The sequence below is a fragment of the Rhinolophus sinicus genome, chromosome 14 (assembly GCF_057876585.1).
Source record: "Rhinolophus sinicus isolate RSI-liver-muscle chromosome 14, RSI-T2T, whole genome shotgun sequence".
Taxonomy (NCBI): domain Eukaryota; kingdom Metazoa; phylum Chordata; class Mammalia; order Chiroptera; family Rhinolophidae; genus Rhinolophus; species Rhinolophus sinicus.
In genome coordinates, this window is record NC_142514.1 from 113,804,567 (window position 1) to 113,821,998 (window position 17,432).

The 17,432-nt window shown below is 37.3% G+C and overlaps 1 protein-coding gene across 2 annotated transcripts; it reads left to right on the plus strand.

Moving 5' to 3' along the window:
- The first annotated feature begins 534 nt into the window (after positions 1 to 534).
- Positions 535 to 16,917, plus strand: MSANTD4 (Myb/SANT DNA binding domain containing 4 with coiled-coils). 2 transcript variants are annotated; one of them, XM_019747825.3, is made up of 3 exons: positions 535 to 684; positions 13,690 to 14,304; positions 14,668 to 16,917. In XM_019747825.3, exons 2-3 carry the CDS (start codon positions 13,843 to 13,845, stop codon positions 15,241 to 15,243), a joined length of 1,038 nt encoding a protein of 345 aa, XP_019603384.1. In that variant the 5' UTR covers positions 535 to 684; positions 13,690 to 13,842; the 3' UTR covers positions 15,244 to 16,917. The 2 variants fall into 2 exon arrangements, with proteins under 2 accessions (XP_019603384.1, XP_019603386.1); XM_019747827.3 differs by lacking the exon at positions 535 to 684 and adding an exon at positions 1,252 to 1,444.
- Positions 16,918 to 17,432: the final 515 nt, after the last annotated feature.

The window sequence follows — 17,432 nt, forward strand, 5'->3', positions numbered from 1 at the left end:
TGTTGAGAAGTCAAGTAAGATAAGGACTGAGAAGTGACGCCTAGATTTAGCCGTAAGGAAATCTCTGGTGACTCCTGGCAGGGCAGTCTCAAAGATGGTTGAAACCAAACTAGGTTGCAGGTGGTTGGGCGAGGTGACGCTAGGCTAGTAACCAGCTGGGGCGAGGCAAGGGTCCCACTTCCTCTCTGCCCTTTTAAAAGGTGAGGGTCAGAGACAGGAGTAGTTTGGGGATGCAGCGGCCAGTATCCCAATCAGGCGGAACAGCGCAGCCGGCTGATCGTTAGAGGCCAATCCTTTCCTAGAGGCTACTTGACTGACAGAGCTAGACACCAAAGACAGAGCAGAGCGGGAGGCCAAGAATCACAAGGGGGCGGAATTCCAGGGCACTAACCCGGAACCGTTTTGGGATTCGACTCCCATTGTGAGTCCAGACCTGGGCGGGACGTCAGCCAGAATGGCAATACACTTTGGCCCAATGGTGTAGCCGCATCGAATGAGCGGCAGCCACGCCAGCCAATGGGTGGCAGCAAGGGGGGCAGCGAAGTAGGTGGGCGGGGAATCAATGAAGCATCTTTTTTCCTACCCCCCCGCCCCTTAGAGGAGACGGGGCGGAGGTGCTGTGGGGTCGCAGGTGTGCGTTGCGGCCCCAGAGGAGGCGGCTAGGTAGTGGCGGCTCTGCGGACGGTGGGTGCCCTCGCGGCGCGGAGGGTTTCCGACGGAGTCAGCGGCAGGTGGCTGGTCCCTCGCTGCGGCTCTGGCCCTGGCTCTGCGGCGTGGTGGGACCACGACGCTTGGGAGAAGTACCAGTCTCTCCTATCGCCTGACCCGGGAGGCTGGGGAGGGTCCAGGGCCCTGAAACGAGGCTGCGGAAGTTTCCAGGCACTCAGTAGGGATCCTAACATCCAAAGAGAGGAATTTCCTTCCAGGTTGCCCCATCTCGTACCAGGTGCTGCCGCTGCGTTGTGACCGAGTCTGGAGCGCCCCCTCTTCCGCCCCCGCTCCTGGGAGGCCTCCCGGGAATTCAGTCTTCCTCGATTTTTCCCAGGGCCTGTGACAGAGCAGTCCCAAAGGAAGAGACAAGGAGGGAATGAGGGGTACATTATTAATCTGATAATAGGTGACCTGCAGTAAACTTTATTTACCTACAACAAGTTTTTAAGTAGAGCATTATGTTTGGCAGGGAAGTGAATTTCCCTATACTTGGGGGCGGGGGGCACACTTTAAAGACGATTGGGGTGGGAAAAGTTTGCAAATTTTGTGATGCTTTTCTTGAATTTACCTAAAATGTTTTTGGACCCAGAATTTACTGCCTGATTTTCCTCAGACCTCTTAATTCTGTCTTACTATGCAATATTTAGGAACTTCATTTTCAAGTGTTAGTCCTTGAAATAAATTGCTCAGTTACAATATGCCATTGGTGGTACATCATCTTCACAAGGATTACGTAAGTGAACTACTTATACCTATTTCCAACCAGTAAAGATGATTGTGAGATTGGATTTCAGGAAAATGGCTGTTCTCTGTAACTGGGCATGGAAAATCTATGAGGTTTTAGAAGCTGTAACTACTGAATTCCTTTCTGTAAAGACAGAGAAGACATTCAGTATAAGAGGGATCGTATTTGACATCTAAAATGGCATCTTTTTACATTTTATGAGGTGTTATATCCCAAGCATTAAGAATATGTGCCTGCACGTTGTAGAATCTCAATAAATATTTCAGTAAATTATTGAGTAATGGATGTCATAAAACCCAAGCTCTGTTATATGAGTACAAAATATAAAGGAGAGGACAGAAAAAAAAATTTCTGGAAACATAACTTCTATTCCTGCAAACATAACTACCAAATTTCAAGTCAAGGTGCATTGATTTTGGTACTTTTTAAATATTAATCAGAAGATGTCAAAGATTTTCACCCAGTTAAACCATGGCTGACTGGAAATCGAAGATACAACTTGATAAGAATTTCAGTGAGGTTAAAAATGTGTGTTAAAGTGCATTTTGTCAATAAAATAGTTCATCAGTTTAGCATAGAATAGTCAGGGACAAAGGGATACCACTTTTGTAAGATGGAGGTGTGGAGTTACAAATTGTTGGGAAAAAATAGGACATGCAAATAACAGTTGCTGCCAAAATTTTAAAAATATGTTGACTCAGGCATAGTTTTAAAAGGACTGTTAATCCTTTTGGCCATGTACCAATAAATTGACTACAACCCAATTACTAAATTGATCTCAGACTCTAAGAGCAGCAAAACCTGATGATGGGTATCTACATAAATTAGGATTCTCTTGACAACTGCAATCATTGCTTATTATTTTATTATATACTTATATTTTATATTTTATAGTTTGTATATTATTATAGTAAAATTGCCTCCATTTAAAAGGTAATCTGCTTGAATTTCAAAAACGTGGACTTTCACAGACATACGTATTTGTCTCTGCAGTAAGTTTTCTGGCAAAGTATAGGGTCTTACTAACCAATATTAATTTGCTGACATTTGGCCCCAACTTAGTTTCTTCCCTTTATTCTGATCCTTATTAATCTGTTTTATAAGATCCAAATCAAATGCTAATAATTTCTTCCCCAACTTTCCTTGATCCCACCAAAGATTTCTCCTTCTGAACACCCAAGGTGTTTTGTTAATACTTCTCTTGTTGCACTTTTCATTATTCGTGTTACTTGTCTACTGAAGAATATTCACTTACTGTGTCCAGACAGACACTGCTAGGAAATGGATAATAGCTGATATCTGTTGAGGGCTTACTATATCTTAGGCATTATAAGCTTCTTAATTGGATTATCATTTAATCCTCAATAGTGTTAATCCTTAATAGTATCCTTAATACTATCCTTAATAGTATTAATCTATTATTTTTCCACTTGTTGGTGAGGAAATAAGTTTAAAAAGTTAAGTAATTTGCTTAAGATCACAGAGCTAATAAGTGGTAGGATTAACATACAAACCTAGATAGTCTGTATTCACAACTTTCAGTTTATAGTCTCCGTTCTAATATTTCATGTAAACTTTTTATGCATATATGTTTTCCAGTTTTTACTAGATTATAAATTACTAGATATTAGGAACAATATATTAATCTTTGATCCCTTATTGATCCTAATGTAGAATGAATGATTATAATACAGCCTGATAGTGGAAGCATGTAGCAGAGAGAGACATTAGATTTAGGTGAATGGGAACAATGAAGACAGCCTAGAACAGACATTGAAACCAGACAAAAGAACAGAGACCGTGAGAGTTGGGACCATGGGCTAAAGGAATGCATGTATGATTTTCCTAAGGCAAGAATCATGAAAGCTAGAACTGTGCTGTTTAGTACAGTAGCCAATAGCCACATACAGCAGTCGAGCATTTGAAGTGTGGCTAGTCCAAATTGAGCTGTCCAAAACTGGATTTTTGAAGACTTAGTACAGAAAAAGAATGCAGAATATCTCACTTTTTATATTGATCATGCATTGAAATGATAATATTTTGATATATTAGGTTAAATAAAGTATAGTTTTTTTCTGTTTCTCTTTTTTAATGTGGCTACTAGAGGATTTAAAATTGTATATATGACTCTTGCTATATTTTTATTGGACAGTGGTAATCTAGAATTCAGGAATTTCAGAATGATGGGTACTGTGTGTGCTTGTGTGCACACTTGTGTTGGAGAGGGTGGGTTGGGAAAGTAGGTTGGGAGTTGGTAGTGGAGGTGACAGATAAGACTGGCCAAAGTGGATATGAAGATATATAGGTAGGGTTCAGAGAGAGTTTGGAATAAGGAGAGAGGAAGAGTGGGGAGAGAAAATTTACCTCCTAGGTATATGGAGAGGCTTTGGGAGACTTTAAGTGCTTTGGGAAGATTTTAATACGTATGGAATGAATCAATGTGTCTTAATTGCTGTCTAGTAATGGAAGTTCCTGATGTATACTACTAATTAAGATGTATACTCTTAATTCTTTTTAATAAATATATTAGGAGGTGTCTAAAGACATTTTATTTATAAGAAAGTTTGGTTCTTGAAAGAGAGCAGTTCATTTCTTCTGTCTAAATTGACTTAGTTTGTATTGCTTTGCTATGTTTCCAACAAACAGGAAAGTGAGTTGGTCTTCTCAGGCATAGTCTTATTCTATCTGACATAACATTGTACTGGGCATATTTTTCAGAAAAGAGACTAGCTTTGTTGATGTTGTTTGTCTTTTGTGGCAGATAAGGCCTTTCCTTGCTCTCTGAAGGGAAATACCTTAGCAGCTATTGCACTTGCACTCCACCTTGCCTCTCTGTACACACTTGAGCAAGTAAGCTTTTAACACTGATTTTCTAGCAGAGTGATTCTTTATCCCAGCTTCAAATGTGAATCACCTGAGGAGGTTTTTTAAAACTTCATTGAGGTATAATTGACAAATAAAAATTGTTTATATTTAAGGTATACAACATGATGTTTTAATATACCTCTACATTGTGAATTGATTACCACAATCAAGTTAACACATCCATCACCTCACATAGTTAACTCTGTGTGTGTGTGTGTGTGTGTTGTGAGAATGCTTAAGATCTATTGGAGAGCTTTTTAAACTCCCAATGCCTGGTTCTATTCCAAAGATTGTTTTAATTGGTCAGAGATGGGGAATGATCATAGGTGTTTTTAAAAAGCTCCCTGGTGATTTTGATGTGCTGTTGACCTGCACTAATATGTGCTATTAAGTTCTTGTGTGTATTACAAAATGAGGTGTGCTCTAATGGCAAAATACACGGTAAATTCAAAGAGTTAATGGAAAAAACAAGAATGGGAGCTCCCTTATTAATAATTTTTATATTGAATATATATTGAAATGATAATATATTGAATGTATGGGGTTAAATATGTTAAAATTAACTCCTTTTTTCATTTTTTGCTTTATTGTGGCTACTGGAAAAGTTTTAAATTATATGTATGGATCACATATGTATTTCTGTCAGACAGTGCTGCACTACTAGTCTAGACCGTTGGTCCAAAGACCAGCATCATCAGCATCATTTGGGAGTTTGTCAGAAATGTAGAATCTTTGCCCCCCCTGCAGGCCTACTGAATCAGAAACTCATTTTAAGAATAGCGCCAGGCAATTCATACACAAAATTTGAGAGACACTGCCATAGCAATACCTTCAGAATTTTTTCAGTTTCATTTTTTTTCATTTCTTGTTTATTTTTTATTGTAGAGGCTAGTAAGTTTTTATATTCATGGTTCCCTCTTTGTCTCTTCATTTGTCCTATAGAATCATTCCTACATAGTTTTCTGTTTTCAACTAATTCCCTTTCACTTTTTTATACTTTTACATCTCAACATACTCAACAGTCACTGCCCTTTTAGTTAATATATGAGGTATGATTTAAAAAACAGTGACTTTAAATTTAAAAAAAAGTACAGTAAATGACATTGCTGTTAATCCCACTCAAAATACTCCCCTCACTTCAAATACACTTATCCCATCATTTTTGCCACTTTATGAAGCAGTTCTGGAAGTCCTTTTTCGTGAGTGTCTTTAGTTGTGCTGTTGTGGCTGCCTCAATGTCCTCAGTTGATTCAAAACGTTTACCATTTATGGTCATTTTGACTTTGGGGAAGAGCAAGAAGTCACATGGTGCCAGACCTGGTGAATAAGGTGGATGAAGACACACTGATGATTTTATTTGGCAGAAATTGCCCTACCAGAAGCCATGTGTGACAAGGAGCCTTTCTGTTGTGATCACAAAATATGGTGAGTGTTGCTGCTGAGTGCCATCCAACAGAAAAACAGAGATCTTCAATATGGGAAGCGACGCCTTGAACCTTAGCAACAGTGTGTGACAAGTTTCAGCTTGTTTGGTACAGTCAGTTGGGTGTGAGCTACGGTTGAGAGAAGGTGCATTTTAAAGTATGCTGTAAATCATTATCACGACAACGCTCTGTGTCAAACACCACTTCTGATATACAGCAATTTCTGTCAAATAAAAACATTACAGTGTGTCATCCACCTTATTTATCGGGTCTGGCGCCATGTGACTTCTGGCTCTTCTGCAAAGTCAAAATGATTCAGGACATTGAGGCAGCCATGACCTCACAACTAATGACACTCACGACAGAAAACTTCCAGAACTGCTTCAGAAAGTGGCAAGAACGATGGGACAAGTGTGTTTGAAGCAAGGGGAAGTATTTTGAGGGAGATTAATGGCAATGTATCTTTTACTGTAATAAATTTTTTAAATTTATACATGCACTGTATTGTTTGATTACACCTCGTATATGAATGGAATATGTAATCATGTAATATATGTAATATGTGTGTTTATAGATACATATACTATTTTAAACATGATTTTCTAGAAAGAATCAAGAAATTACTAATATTAATTACATTGGTGGTGGAGAGAGATTTTTCACTTTGTTTTGTATCTTTGTATAGGTTTTCTAATCATATATGTGTACTTTGTTTTTTGTTTTAAGTCAACAGATTTGTGGGTATTGTGTTTATGGAACTTTAAAAAATGTGGTTTTCTGTAATAAAAATTCCTCGTCGGTAAATTTTTAACATAAAAATGTTAATTATCTTGAAGTAAAATAAAACATGTGCTCTGGGCTAACAGCTATATGGCTGAGACAGAAATGACTGTACACGTGATCCCTAGAGCTCATGATTGGTGGTGGACAGTGATTGAACTTGTAGGCATAGCATATTCTGTCATTCTGTCTGTAGATGTTCCTAAGTTGAAAGTTGAGCTTCTGTGAACATGTACACACACATAGACATACATATGCATTCCCTTTCAATTTTGTTGGCTTGCGTTAACCTTAGTATTTACACAGGTATCATGTGCTAAGGCATATTCATACTCTAATATGGCATTTATGACATACATTCCATTATGTGGCTGTAGTATAGTTTATTCATCCAGGCATTTATTGATGAATGTTTGTATTTTTCCCATCCTTTTGCCGTAAAATATGGTAGTGCTTTTTAAACAGTTCAAGAAACTATTTAAATAGTCTGAGATATTATATCTTTTTTTTAAGATGGTAATATGAATAACTTTTCCCATCTGGGCCTATGTCACTCTATTTCTCCATTCTTCTTATTTATTTATTGTGGATTTTTTTTTAATTCAAGTTTATTGGGGTGACAGTTGTTAGTAAAGTTACATAGATTTCAGGTGTACAATTCTGTAATACATCATTTATATCTCACAGTGTGTGTTCACCACCCAGAGTCAGTTCTCTTTCCATCACCATACATTAGACCCCGTTTACCCTTTTCTATAGACCCCTCTCCCGCCTTACCATCTGGTAACCCCTAAACTATTGTCTATGTCTACGAGTTTTTGTTCCTTCATTTGTTTGTCTTGTTCTTTTGTTGTTTTCAGTTTTATATACCACGTATCAGTGAAATCATTTAGTTCTCGACTTTTTCTGTCTGACTTACTTTACTCAGGATAATCTCAAGATCCATCCATGTTGTTGCAAATAGTACTATTTCATCTTATGGCAGAATAATATTTCAAGATGTTATATATTTAGGAAACAGTCATTTTTTTCTTGCTTTTAAAAAAAAATTAGTTTATTGGGGTGACATTGCTTAGTAAACTTATATAAGATTTCAAATGTACAATTCTATAATGCATCATCTGTATATATTGGCATTGTGTGTTCGCCACCCACAGTCAATTCTTTCATCATCATGTATTTCACCCTCTTGACCCTCTACCTCTTTCTCCCCCCCCACCTCTGGTAACCACTAAACTGTTGTCTGTGTCAATGAGATTTTGTTTGTCTCATTCATTTGTTGCTTTCAGTGTTATATCCCACATGAGTGATATATGGTTCTCAACTTTTTCTGTCTGACTTTGCTTAGCATGATAATCTCAAGGTCCATCCATGTTGTCATAAATGGCAGTATTTCATCTTTTCTTATGGCTAAGTAATAGTCCAGTCATTTTTAATACATGGTAAGTATTTAATTTGATACAGAATTTGATATAACTTTAGCTCTGTTCTATTTTTAAGGACATCCAACTTAGTGATTCCATTTTAAAAGTTTGATAACCTGCTCGTCATTGGCCGTACTGCCTAAGTAGCAACGTAGCCTTTTTACTTAAAATGTTCTTTTCAGATTTTGTGTAATTTGTTAACTGTTCTAGTCTTTGGCATAGGTATAGGGTGGGTAGTTTATCTAAACTCTTCACTTAATCTCATAAGCTGCTTCTTGCCTATGTTGAATTGAGCTTTTTCTTTTAAACATATGCTTTGCCCATAGAAGTCTCAGTTTTGCTGGCTTACCTTTGTTGAGTTATTTTTGGTTTCACTTACTAGTCTCTTTCCCATCCCCCAATCACCATCTTATTATAAGTTTATTTTTACCTCGAATTTCTTAGGCACAGTGTTCTGTATTGAACATACTGTCTTTGGAGCAGGTGGGCTGCCTATCTCTCAGATCTTATAGTGATGGAGTAAATGGTAGAGGAAGGAAAAGGCCAAGTTTTGACTTCAGTAATTCCTTGAGGTATGATGCAACATAGGTATTAAGGAGAAGCATATTTGGGTTTAATTATGTACAAATCAATTTGCTTCAGCTTTTTTTTTATGTGACTCATAAACATTGTACCTTATGAGTATTCTTTAGTCTCCCCTGGAAGAAAGTTGAATACTTACCCAGCCCATTTGATAACTTCAATTATGTAAGGAATTTTAGGCCAGAGTGCTAATTAAATGTGGTTCTTTAAAATTACAAGTCATCAACAGTGTTCACTAAACTGACTTGGGATCAGATGTTAAAACATATCATTTTCTTAATTTTTATTAGGTAATATTTGAAATAAGCAAAAATAATGTAGCTGTAAGTGTGCTAGTAAGCCAGCTCCCTGATCATTCAACAAAATAAGGTCCAGTTTGTGACATTTGTCCATTTCTGTGGTAAAAATACCACCATCTTGGCCAGTTTCTAGCTCCAAATATGATATCGTTGAATAAGAATTAGAACAATCCCAATATTGTGACCTATCTGTCAAAATTATTTGAAGATTTTGCCTTTGATACAGTAGTAACAAACTTAGTGTGTGCCAGGAACTATTCTCCATATTTTACTAAATCCTTTGACCTTATAGTATCTCTGTGAAGTAACAGTATTATTTTGCAAATGGAATTGCACACAGAGAGGTTAAGTCACTAAGACCACATAGCTGGGAAGTAGCAGAGCCAACGTTCTAACCCAGACTGTCTGACTGCAGAATTTGTGCTCATAACCACTACACTACACTGCCTGCTTTGATGATTTTAATTTATGAATATACTTGCTTATATTCTAGTGACAAGAGGCTTATATATGACTATAAGGGCAGTATTTGCCTAGGACAAGGTGAAAAGTGCTGCCACTTATTATACATTCTAGTTTAGTGGGTTTCAATTTTATTATTAAGTGTCTCGGGAAATTTTGGAAGTCTACTTTAGAAATGGTTTGCTTACAGTCTTTTTTGTTTATTTGTTTTGTGTGCTTTGCCCTTTTTGTAGGTGTGTAAAATTGACCGTGATTTCTTCATAGTTCATTTTTTGCTGTTTTGAATTTTTAGTTCTCTGACCTACATTTCAGCAGCAAGTTGCACTTCAGAAGATGATTATGCTATATGAGTGGTTAGAAACAAAAAGATGCAGTGATTGATGGGCATATTTTTGGTGATGTTATTAGATACATACAGAGTTAGTTGGAACAAAGGTTACTGGGAACTTGAAAAGGAAAAACTGCATAAAAATTTTAGATAAAAATACCTTTTTATTAGAGTTTAGAAATAAAGAATTTGCATTCACTTTTAAGTCCTAAACAGAAAAGGCTCAAACAATGATAAAAAAGATGTGTGCATTTTCCAATTAAATTTAGTTAACCTTTATCAGTTATGTTTTTGCTTCAGTAGAAGATAATAACCATTTGAATTGCCAATCACCAGAGAAATATTTTCCACACTACTAAAATTTTTAAGTTGGCTGATACTAAAGTATCTAAAAGAAGAAACCATGGTAGAGTGAAACATAACTGGTGAAAGCTTTGAAGTGTTTTTCTGCCTACATATGAAACTTGATCTAAACCTTCTACTCTGCTCCTTTTGAAAATCTACTAAAAGTCATCTCAACACTTGTGTTAGTAACACATTTCTAAGATTTAGCTATCACAAGCTGCTAATAAAGTGGAAGGAGATGTGACTTAAGGAAACCAGGATATAAGTTGTCATTTAACTATCCACATAGTGTGCAAATTATTTAACTTCTCTGATTCTTAGAAATAGAAATGCTGATAATCACATTAGGTGCTGTGGTGGGAATTAAATGACATGACATGAAACTTAATGGATATTTGGTATTTTCACTTCATATTGGTGGGAAATGTTTATGACCATACAATGATAGAGGAAGGGACCTTAGCAATTGCATCTTACCCTCTCATTTTGTAGGGGAAGAAAAGTCAGCTCTGTCGCAGCAGTCAGTGAATGACTTTGCAGTCAGAAAACATGGTTTGTGTATGTATGAGTATATCCCTTCCTCTTTCTGAGCCCTTGTGCCCCATTACCTACGTTTAAAATCTCTTTTCCAAGAAAAAGACTCACTCAACATCTTTGCCTACTTCCTAGTGAGCCTTCCCATAATGCAAGGCTAGATAACAGAGAAACTACATTTCCCAGCTCCGTTGTAATGAGGATTTTGGATGTGCTTTAGATTCTGCCAGTCAGATGCACTTAAGACTTGAAATCAAAGTGTGTAGGAGTCAGGTGTGTTAAGCATTTATCTTACTGGTGTGGGTCTAGCACTTGGTTCTCAAATTTTAGCATGCATTAGAATCATCTGGAGGGCTTATTGAAACACAGATTATTACTAGGTCCCACCCCCAGAGTTACTGATTCAGTTGGTCTGGGGCCTAAAAAGTACCTTTTAACAAGTTTCAGGTACACCCTCCTTGATGTTTTGACAGCGTGAGTTTCTGGATATTGGAGAAACATTTTGTCTTGCATCCATCTCAAGGAAATATTTGCAAGAGCATCTTTCCCATTCAGAGTTTATATTAAAATTATTTCATGGAGACTCCAAGTACAGTTACTTGCCTATCATGATCTTCACGTCTGCTATTAAAATGGCCCAAGGCGTTAACAAAGTACTGAGAAGTTCTTCAAAGAAAGACATAATTAAAAGTAAATACAGCATCCAACCTTAGTTTGTGTGGTTTTAGGAGCTTTTGTTTAGGTGGTTTGGTTTGAGGGAGGGGTAGGATATCATGAACACTGAGGGACAAAATTATAATGGCGAACTATGAAATGTGCATTTGTTTCCACAAGGTTTAAGAATTACAATTTTCTTTCTATTTTAATTGGTGATCTTTTTCTTTAACTGATTAATTAGGTGGGGTGGCTGGGGAAAATCTTGTCACTTTTATTTTAGCCCTGTAATTCTGTTGTAACCTTACAATATTTTCATTATTTCAGGAAGTTTTATTCAAGCTTAGGATTTATATGAGGTTTAACAATTAAGTTTATTAACTCATCCTAGAAAAAGTGCTACATTCCTCATTGAATATCGCTATGGTCACCTTTGAAGTACTCCCCTTGGGAAGCTATGCACCGACTCCAGCGCCTAGTCCACCCTTCAAAGCAATTTTGGAACTCTTTCTCTGGAATGGCCATCAGAGCAGTCATTGTATTACCCTTGATGTCCTGAATGTCATCAAAATGTCTTCCTTTTAATATTTCCTTTATCTTTGGGTAAAGAAAGAAGTCACTGGGGGCCAGATCAGGTGAGTAGGGAGGGTGTTCCAGTACAGTTATTTGTTTACTGGCTAAAAACTCCCTCACAGACAGTGCCGTGTGAGCTGTTGCGTTGTCGTGATGCAAGAGCCATGAATTGTTGGCAAAAAGTTCAGGTTGTTTTTGTCTTTTTCACACAGCCTTTTCATTTTTAGTACCTTCAGATAGTAAACTTGCTTAACTGTTTGTTCAGTTGGTATAAATTCATAATGAATAATCCCTTTGATATCAAAAAAGGTTAGCAACATCATTTTGACTCTTGATTTGGACTGACGGAACTTTTTTGGTCATGGAGAATTGGCTGACTTCCCTTGTGTACTTTGATGCTTTGTTTTAGGGTCATATTGGTACACCCATGTTTAGTCACCAGTGATAATATGGCCCAAAACATCATCTTGCCTCTCCAAAAAGTCTTGGCAAACTTCCACTTTCCTTTGCTTTTGTTCCATCAGTGAGCTCCTTTGGGACCATTTTTGCACACACCTTTCTCATGCCAAGAGTTTCAGTTAAGATTTTCCTAACTGTTTCTCTATCGATGTTTCCTTGGTCTGCTATGCTTCTCAGTCAGCCGACGATTTGGATGCATAACTCGATGAAGTTTTGCAATGTTTTCCTCAGTTCTGCTTGTTACTGGCCGCCCTGACCTCTCTTCACCAGTGATGCATTCTCTCCCCTCAGAAAAACGTTTAATCCATTTGTACACTGCAGTTTTCTTCATGACATTATTCTCATAAACTTGGACTAACGTGTCCCTGATTTCACTTCTACTCTTGCCAAGTTTAACAAGAAATTTAATGTGTGTGCATTGCTCTAATTCAAGCTCAGACATTCTTGCAACAGCACACAAAAACAGCAACAATAATAAACACCACTCAGCAAGACACCGCCACACGTCAACACAAACACAGCTGTGAGACACTGATATACCAAGGTTATGAAACCTTACCTAGCTGTTTGTACAGTGCTGCCAGTAGAAGTGCATGGTGGCAAGTTCGTGAACTTAATTGTCAGACCTCTTACGTAGGTTTAACCTATAAATGAGTTTTAATTTGAGAAGTAGTAAAATATAAGTAGTTGTCATTTGTTTGATCAGATTACATTCTTAAAGTTCTTTCTGAATTTTATTGATTTTTGTATCCCAGACTTTCAGTGTTCTAAAATTATTCTACAGTCTGAAGTTTTTTTTCTTTTTGATATCTCAAACTAGTGGACATTTTGGCAAATTCACTCATTCATTCATTTAAAAATTATTTATGTGGTGCTTGCCACGTGCCAGGAACTCTGCTAGGCTCTGGGGAGATGATGGTGAGCAGAAACCTTGTTACCCTCATGGAAATTCTAGTGACATGGGGAAGAGATGGCCTCTTGGCTATACGTTAGCACAGTTGTAACATTTAGACAAAATGGAAGAAAGATTTATAGTCATAGGTTCCATTAGAGTAATTTGATTTGTTAGAAATGGCTTCACTGAGGAACAGATGTCCAATCTGGGAGCTGCAGCGTAAGGAGGAATTAAGTAGGCCAAGAAGGCAGCAGTCCACTTCCTAGGCAGAGGGAACAATGTACAAATGCCCCGAATAGGCAAAGAGCTTGACAAGAATGGGTGACTGAAAGATGGTTACTGTGGCAATAGAGAGGATAGACTGAGGAGAGCAGAGCTGGAGAAGTAGGAAGTAGGTAAAGAGTGATTATTGGCAATTAGGAACCATTACAGCAGCCTAGGTGAGACAGATTGGTGGCTTGGACTATGGTGGTGCTGGCAGAGACAGAAATGTAGGCAGTTAAGAGCCATATTTAGAGGGTTTTTTTTTTAAATTATGTATGTAGCTTATTGGGTTGAAGTACACTGCAGAAATTGTGAGTTGATTGATTTTTACTTTTTTCTTTTTAGGAATTATCCAGCCTGCCTGTGCAACTAATGAACAGAAAGCTGATTTAAGCAAAGTGCCAACAAGCAATTGACCCTGATTTTTATACTTTGTAGCATTCCTCAAATTCTTTTCACATCTTCTCTTACAGTGAAAACTGCATTTAAGTTAGAAAAATGAAGCAGTTGAAAAGGAAAAGGAAAAGCAATTTTAGTGTTCAGGAAACTCAGACCCTTTTGAAAGAAATTACAAAAAGGAAAGAAGTCATTTTTTCCAAGCAGCTCAACACAACAATTAATGTGATGAAGCGAATGGCTTGGGAAGAGATTGCACAGTGTGTGAATGCTGTGGGAGAAGGAGAGCAGAGGACAGGGACAGAAGTGAAGAGAAGGTACCTTGACTGGAGAGCACTTATGAAGAGAAAGAGGATGAAGGCGAACATTAAGCTGGTTGGTTCAGGGTTTCCCCTTCCCACGTCTGATTTAGATGACTCTCTTACTGAAGAGATAGATGAAAAGATTGGATTCCGAAATGATACAAATTTTGATTGGCAAAATGTGGCAGATTTCAGGGATGCAGGTGGATCTTTGACTGAGGTCAAAGTGGAAGAGGAAGAAAGAGATCCCCAAAGCCCTGAAGTAAGTATTAGCCTGTGAGCCCTCTTTTTCATTTAATGTCTTCATTTCTGATGTGCCAATTTATTATTATTAATCCAGGAGCAGTTAGGGAGTTCCTGAATTTTCAAGGTAATTTAAAAATAGTACATAACAAAGTCATTCCATTTTTTTCTTCTTTACATCGTTAATCTCTTTTCACCTAAATAGCCTTCTCTTGATTATAGTATAAGTGACATCAGTTAATTCATGTGTAAATATTATTCAAAATTCAAAGTAAGTGGTTTTACATCCTCAAACAGTGCAAAAAGCTTTTAAGAAATGCTTAGACAAATGAACAACCATGAAATAGAAATAATACTGAAAATTGCTTCTCTTTTTTTTGAGTTTGAGATCGAGGAGGAAGAAGAAATACTGTCATCAGTCATACCAGATTCCCGGAGGGAAAACGAACTTCCTGATTTCCCCCACATTGACGAGTTTTTCACTCTAAACTCAACACCATCTAAATCTGCATATGACGAACCCCACTTGCTTGTAAACATAGAGAAACAGAAACTAGAGTTGGAAAAACGACGGCTAGATATCGAAGCTGAAAGACTACAGGTAGAAAAGGAACGCCTGCAGATTGAGAAAGAGAGGCTGCGGCATTTAGACATGGAGCACGAGCGGCTTCAGCTGGAGAAGGAGCGGCTGCAGATTGAGAGAGAGAAATTGAGGTTGCAAATAGTCAACTCAGAGAAACCGTCTTTGGAAAATGAACTCGGTCAAGGAGAAAAGTCCATGCTTCAACCACAGGACATAGAAACAGAGAAGTTAAAACTTGAGAGAGAACGCTTGCAACTGGAAAAAGATAGGCTGCAGTTTTTGAAATTTGAATCGGAGAAGCTGCAGATTGAAAAGGAACGCTTACAAGTAGAGAAGGAGAGACTTCGAATTCAGAAGGAAGGACATTTGCAGTGATTTATCTAGGTCTGCATTTAGGAAATGTTTGTAAACCATAGGTTTTTCTCTGTATCAAGTAATATGAAAATGGTTGCAGGATTAGCTTTTTTCCCCATTTAATGTGTGTTTTCAATAGGGAAAAATAGTTATATGTGGGTAACTGTATGCTTAAGTAGTATGTTACATAAACACTATGTGCCCTCGTGTAAACAGTATAGCAGAAATTACTGTGCTGTACTCCTTAAATTAGTAAAATTACATAGAGCTTGTGTAATCTGTGCACTCAGTTTACAATGATGTCTATGTAAAATTCTAGCTCAGTCGTTATCAACTGGGGGTGATTTTTGCCTCCAGAAGACATTTGGCAATATTTGGAGACATTTTTGGTTGTCAAAACTAGGAAGTGGGGCAGGTTGCTGCTGGCATATGGTGGGTAGAAGCGAGGGATGCCTACATCCTGCAATGCAAGGGACAGTCCAACAAAAAAGAATTAGCCAACCCAAAATGTCAGTAGAGGGTAAGAAACCCTATCCTAGCCTGACTGCACCTCTATAGCTTTGTTTTATACTCTGAGAATATTATTAAAATCTCAGATGTTTATGTGGGTAGTTACTTAAATGGCCAAAAATTTCATGAAACATTACTGTGTAGTATATAGAATATTAGGAAGTGATGAGGATTATAGGTATTTTATTCCCATGTTTCTATCTATAAACCGAGATTCAGAATTGAATAAATAAACAATACAGAGAGCATCAGCGATTGTCTACAATAGGTCACTTTGAAACGCAGTTCATTCATCTAGCTATTGATGCTTTAGAAGTAAGACACTTTTTAAGTTTTAGTTCCCTTCTTTGAATCCATTTTCTTAGTTTAGATAAAAAAAAATTGTTATTTCAACCATGTACTGAAATCTTAACGTAAGTGAATGGTTGAAGCTAGTAAAAATGATCCCAATATAAAAATGGTACCAGTAGTCCATGAGCTTGAACCTAGTGAGTGTTTATTTGATTTTTAAAATAAATAATAGCTATTTGGGAGTGTGGGGGGGAGAATGTCCTTTGAGTCAGATGATGATGATGATGATGATGATGATGAAATAATGATAGTAGCTGTGTATTATGAATTAGGGAAGCACTTGTCGCACACAATCTGACCTAATCTGTAGAACAGTTCTTGAAAGTAGTATCTAATATTATTCCTGAATCTAAGGCTCAGAGAAGTCACACAGTGAATAAATGGCTGATCTCATATATGGTGGTATATTTTGTCTGCCCCTACGTGAGGAACAAAGTTTGTATCTTCAGTCCCTTCAGCCTTTATTCTGAGACCAAGGGCTTGCCTAACCTGGTGATTTGCCTTCAGTTCCCCTGAAGGTGCTTTTTCCACAATCCAGGTGATTCTAATGCACACTAAAGTTGAAAATCAGTGCACGAAATCACTTTGAATATTATGATTTCCAGGGCTGATATGTAGCTTTAATACATCTCTGTTGACAGATACTACCTTGATTGTGCGTGTGTTCCTTTTTAATTTAAGAATGTCTTGAAACCATGTGTGATACTTGACTATAGATATACAAGGAAAAAAATACTTCTGTTTAGTTACGTTGACTTTGAAATAGTGTTATTTTTCTATAACTGAAATAAATGCTTCTACCATAGAAATAAAATTTGCCTATACTATCTGAAAGTTTATCATTGCAAGTGATGTTCTGTACTCTGAGGGTTGAAATTATCAAGCCTGGAAGAGAACCTTATGATGGTGAATGGGGTAGGCATTGTGCTGTGTGCTTTTTATACATTTTATTTGCTCCTCAGCACAACCCTTGAGCTAAGTCATGTTATGCCTACTTTTATAAGAAAGGAAACAATGCCTCGTTAATTTAATTGAATACCTGGAAAATGACATACCAATCCTGACCTAAGATTTTGTTATAAGAGCTCTAAGGAACAGAAGTAGTGAAAGTTTGTAGGTGTAGTTAATAAGTATTGTAGCTTTGCCACTTACTATGTGTGAAAGTCATTTAACTTGCCCTGTGATTTGATGTCCTCATTCATAAAATGGGCTTAATATTACCTGCTCTGCCTATGCTTCATAGTTTTTTTAAGTGGTATGTAAATTGTAAAGTGCTACTTAAATGCAAGGTAATATTAGTGTTAGATTTAAGATGGGTAGATTTCAGTTTCCTAAAAGTAAACATGGAA

Coding starts and splice junctions, on each gene's coding strand:
- MSANTD4 (XM_019747825.3), top strand. CDS start 13,843: ATGAAGCAGTTGAAAAGGAAAAGGAAAAGCAATTTTAGTGTTCAGGAA. Junction 14,305..14,667: donor GAGATCCCCAAAGCCCTGAA/GTAAGTATTAGC, acceptor CTTTTTTTTGAG/TTTGAGATCGAGGAGGAAGA.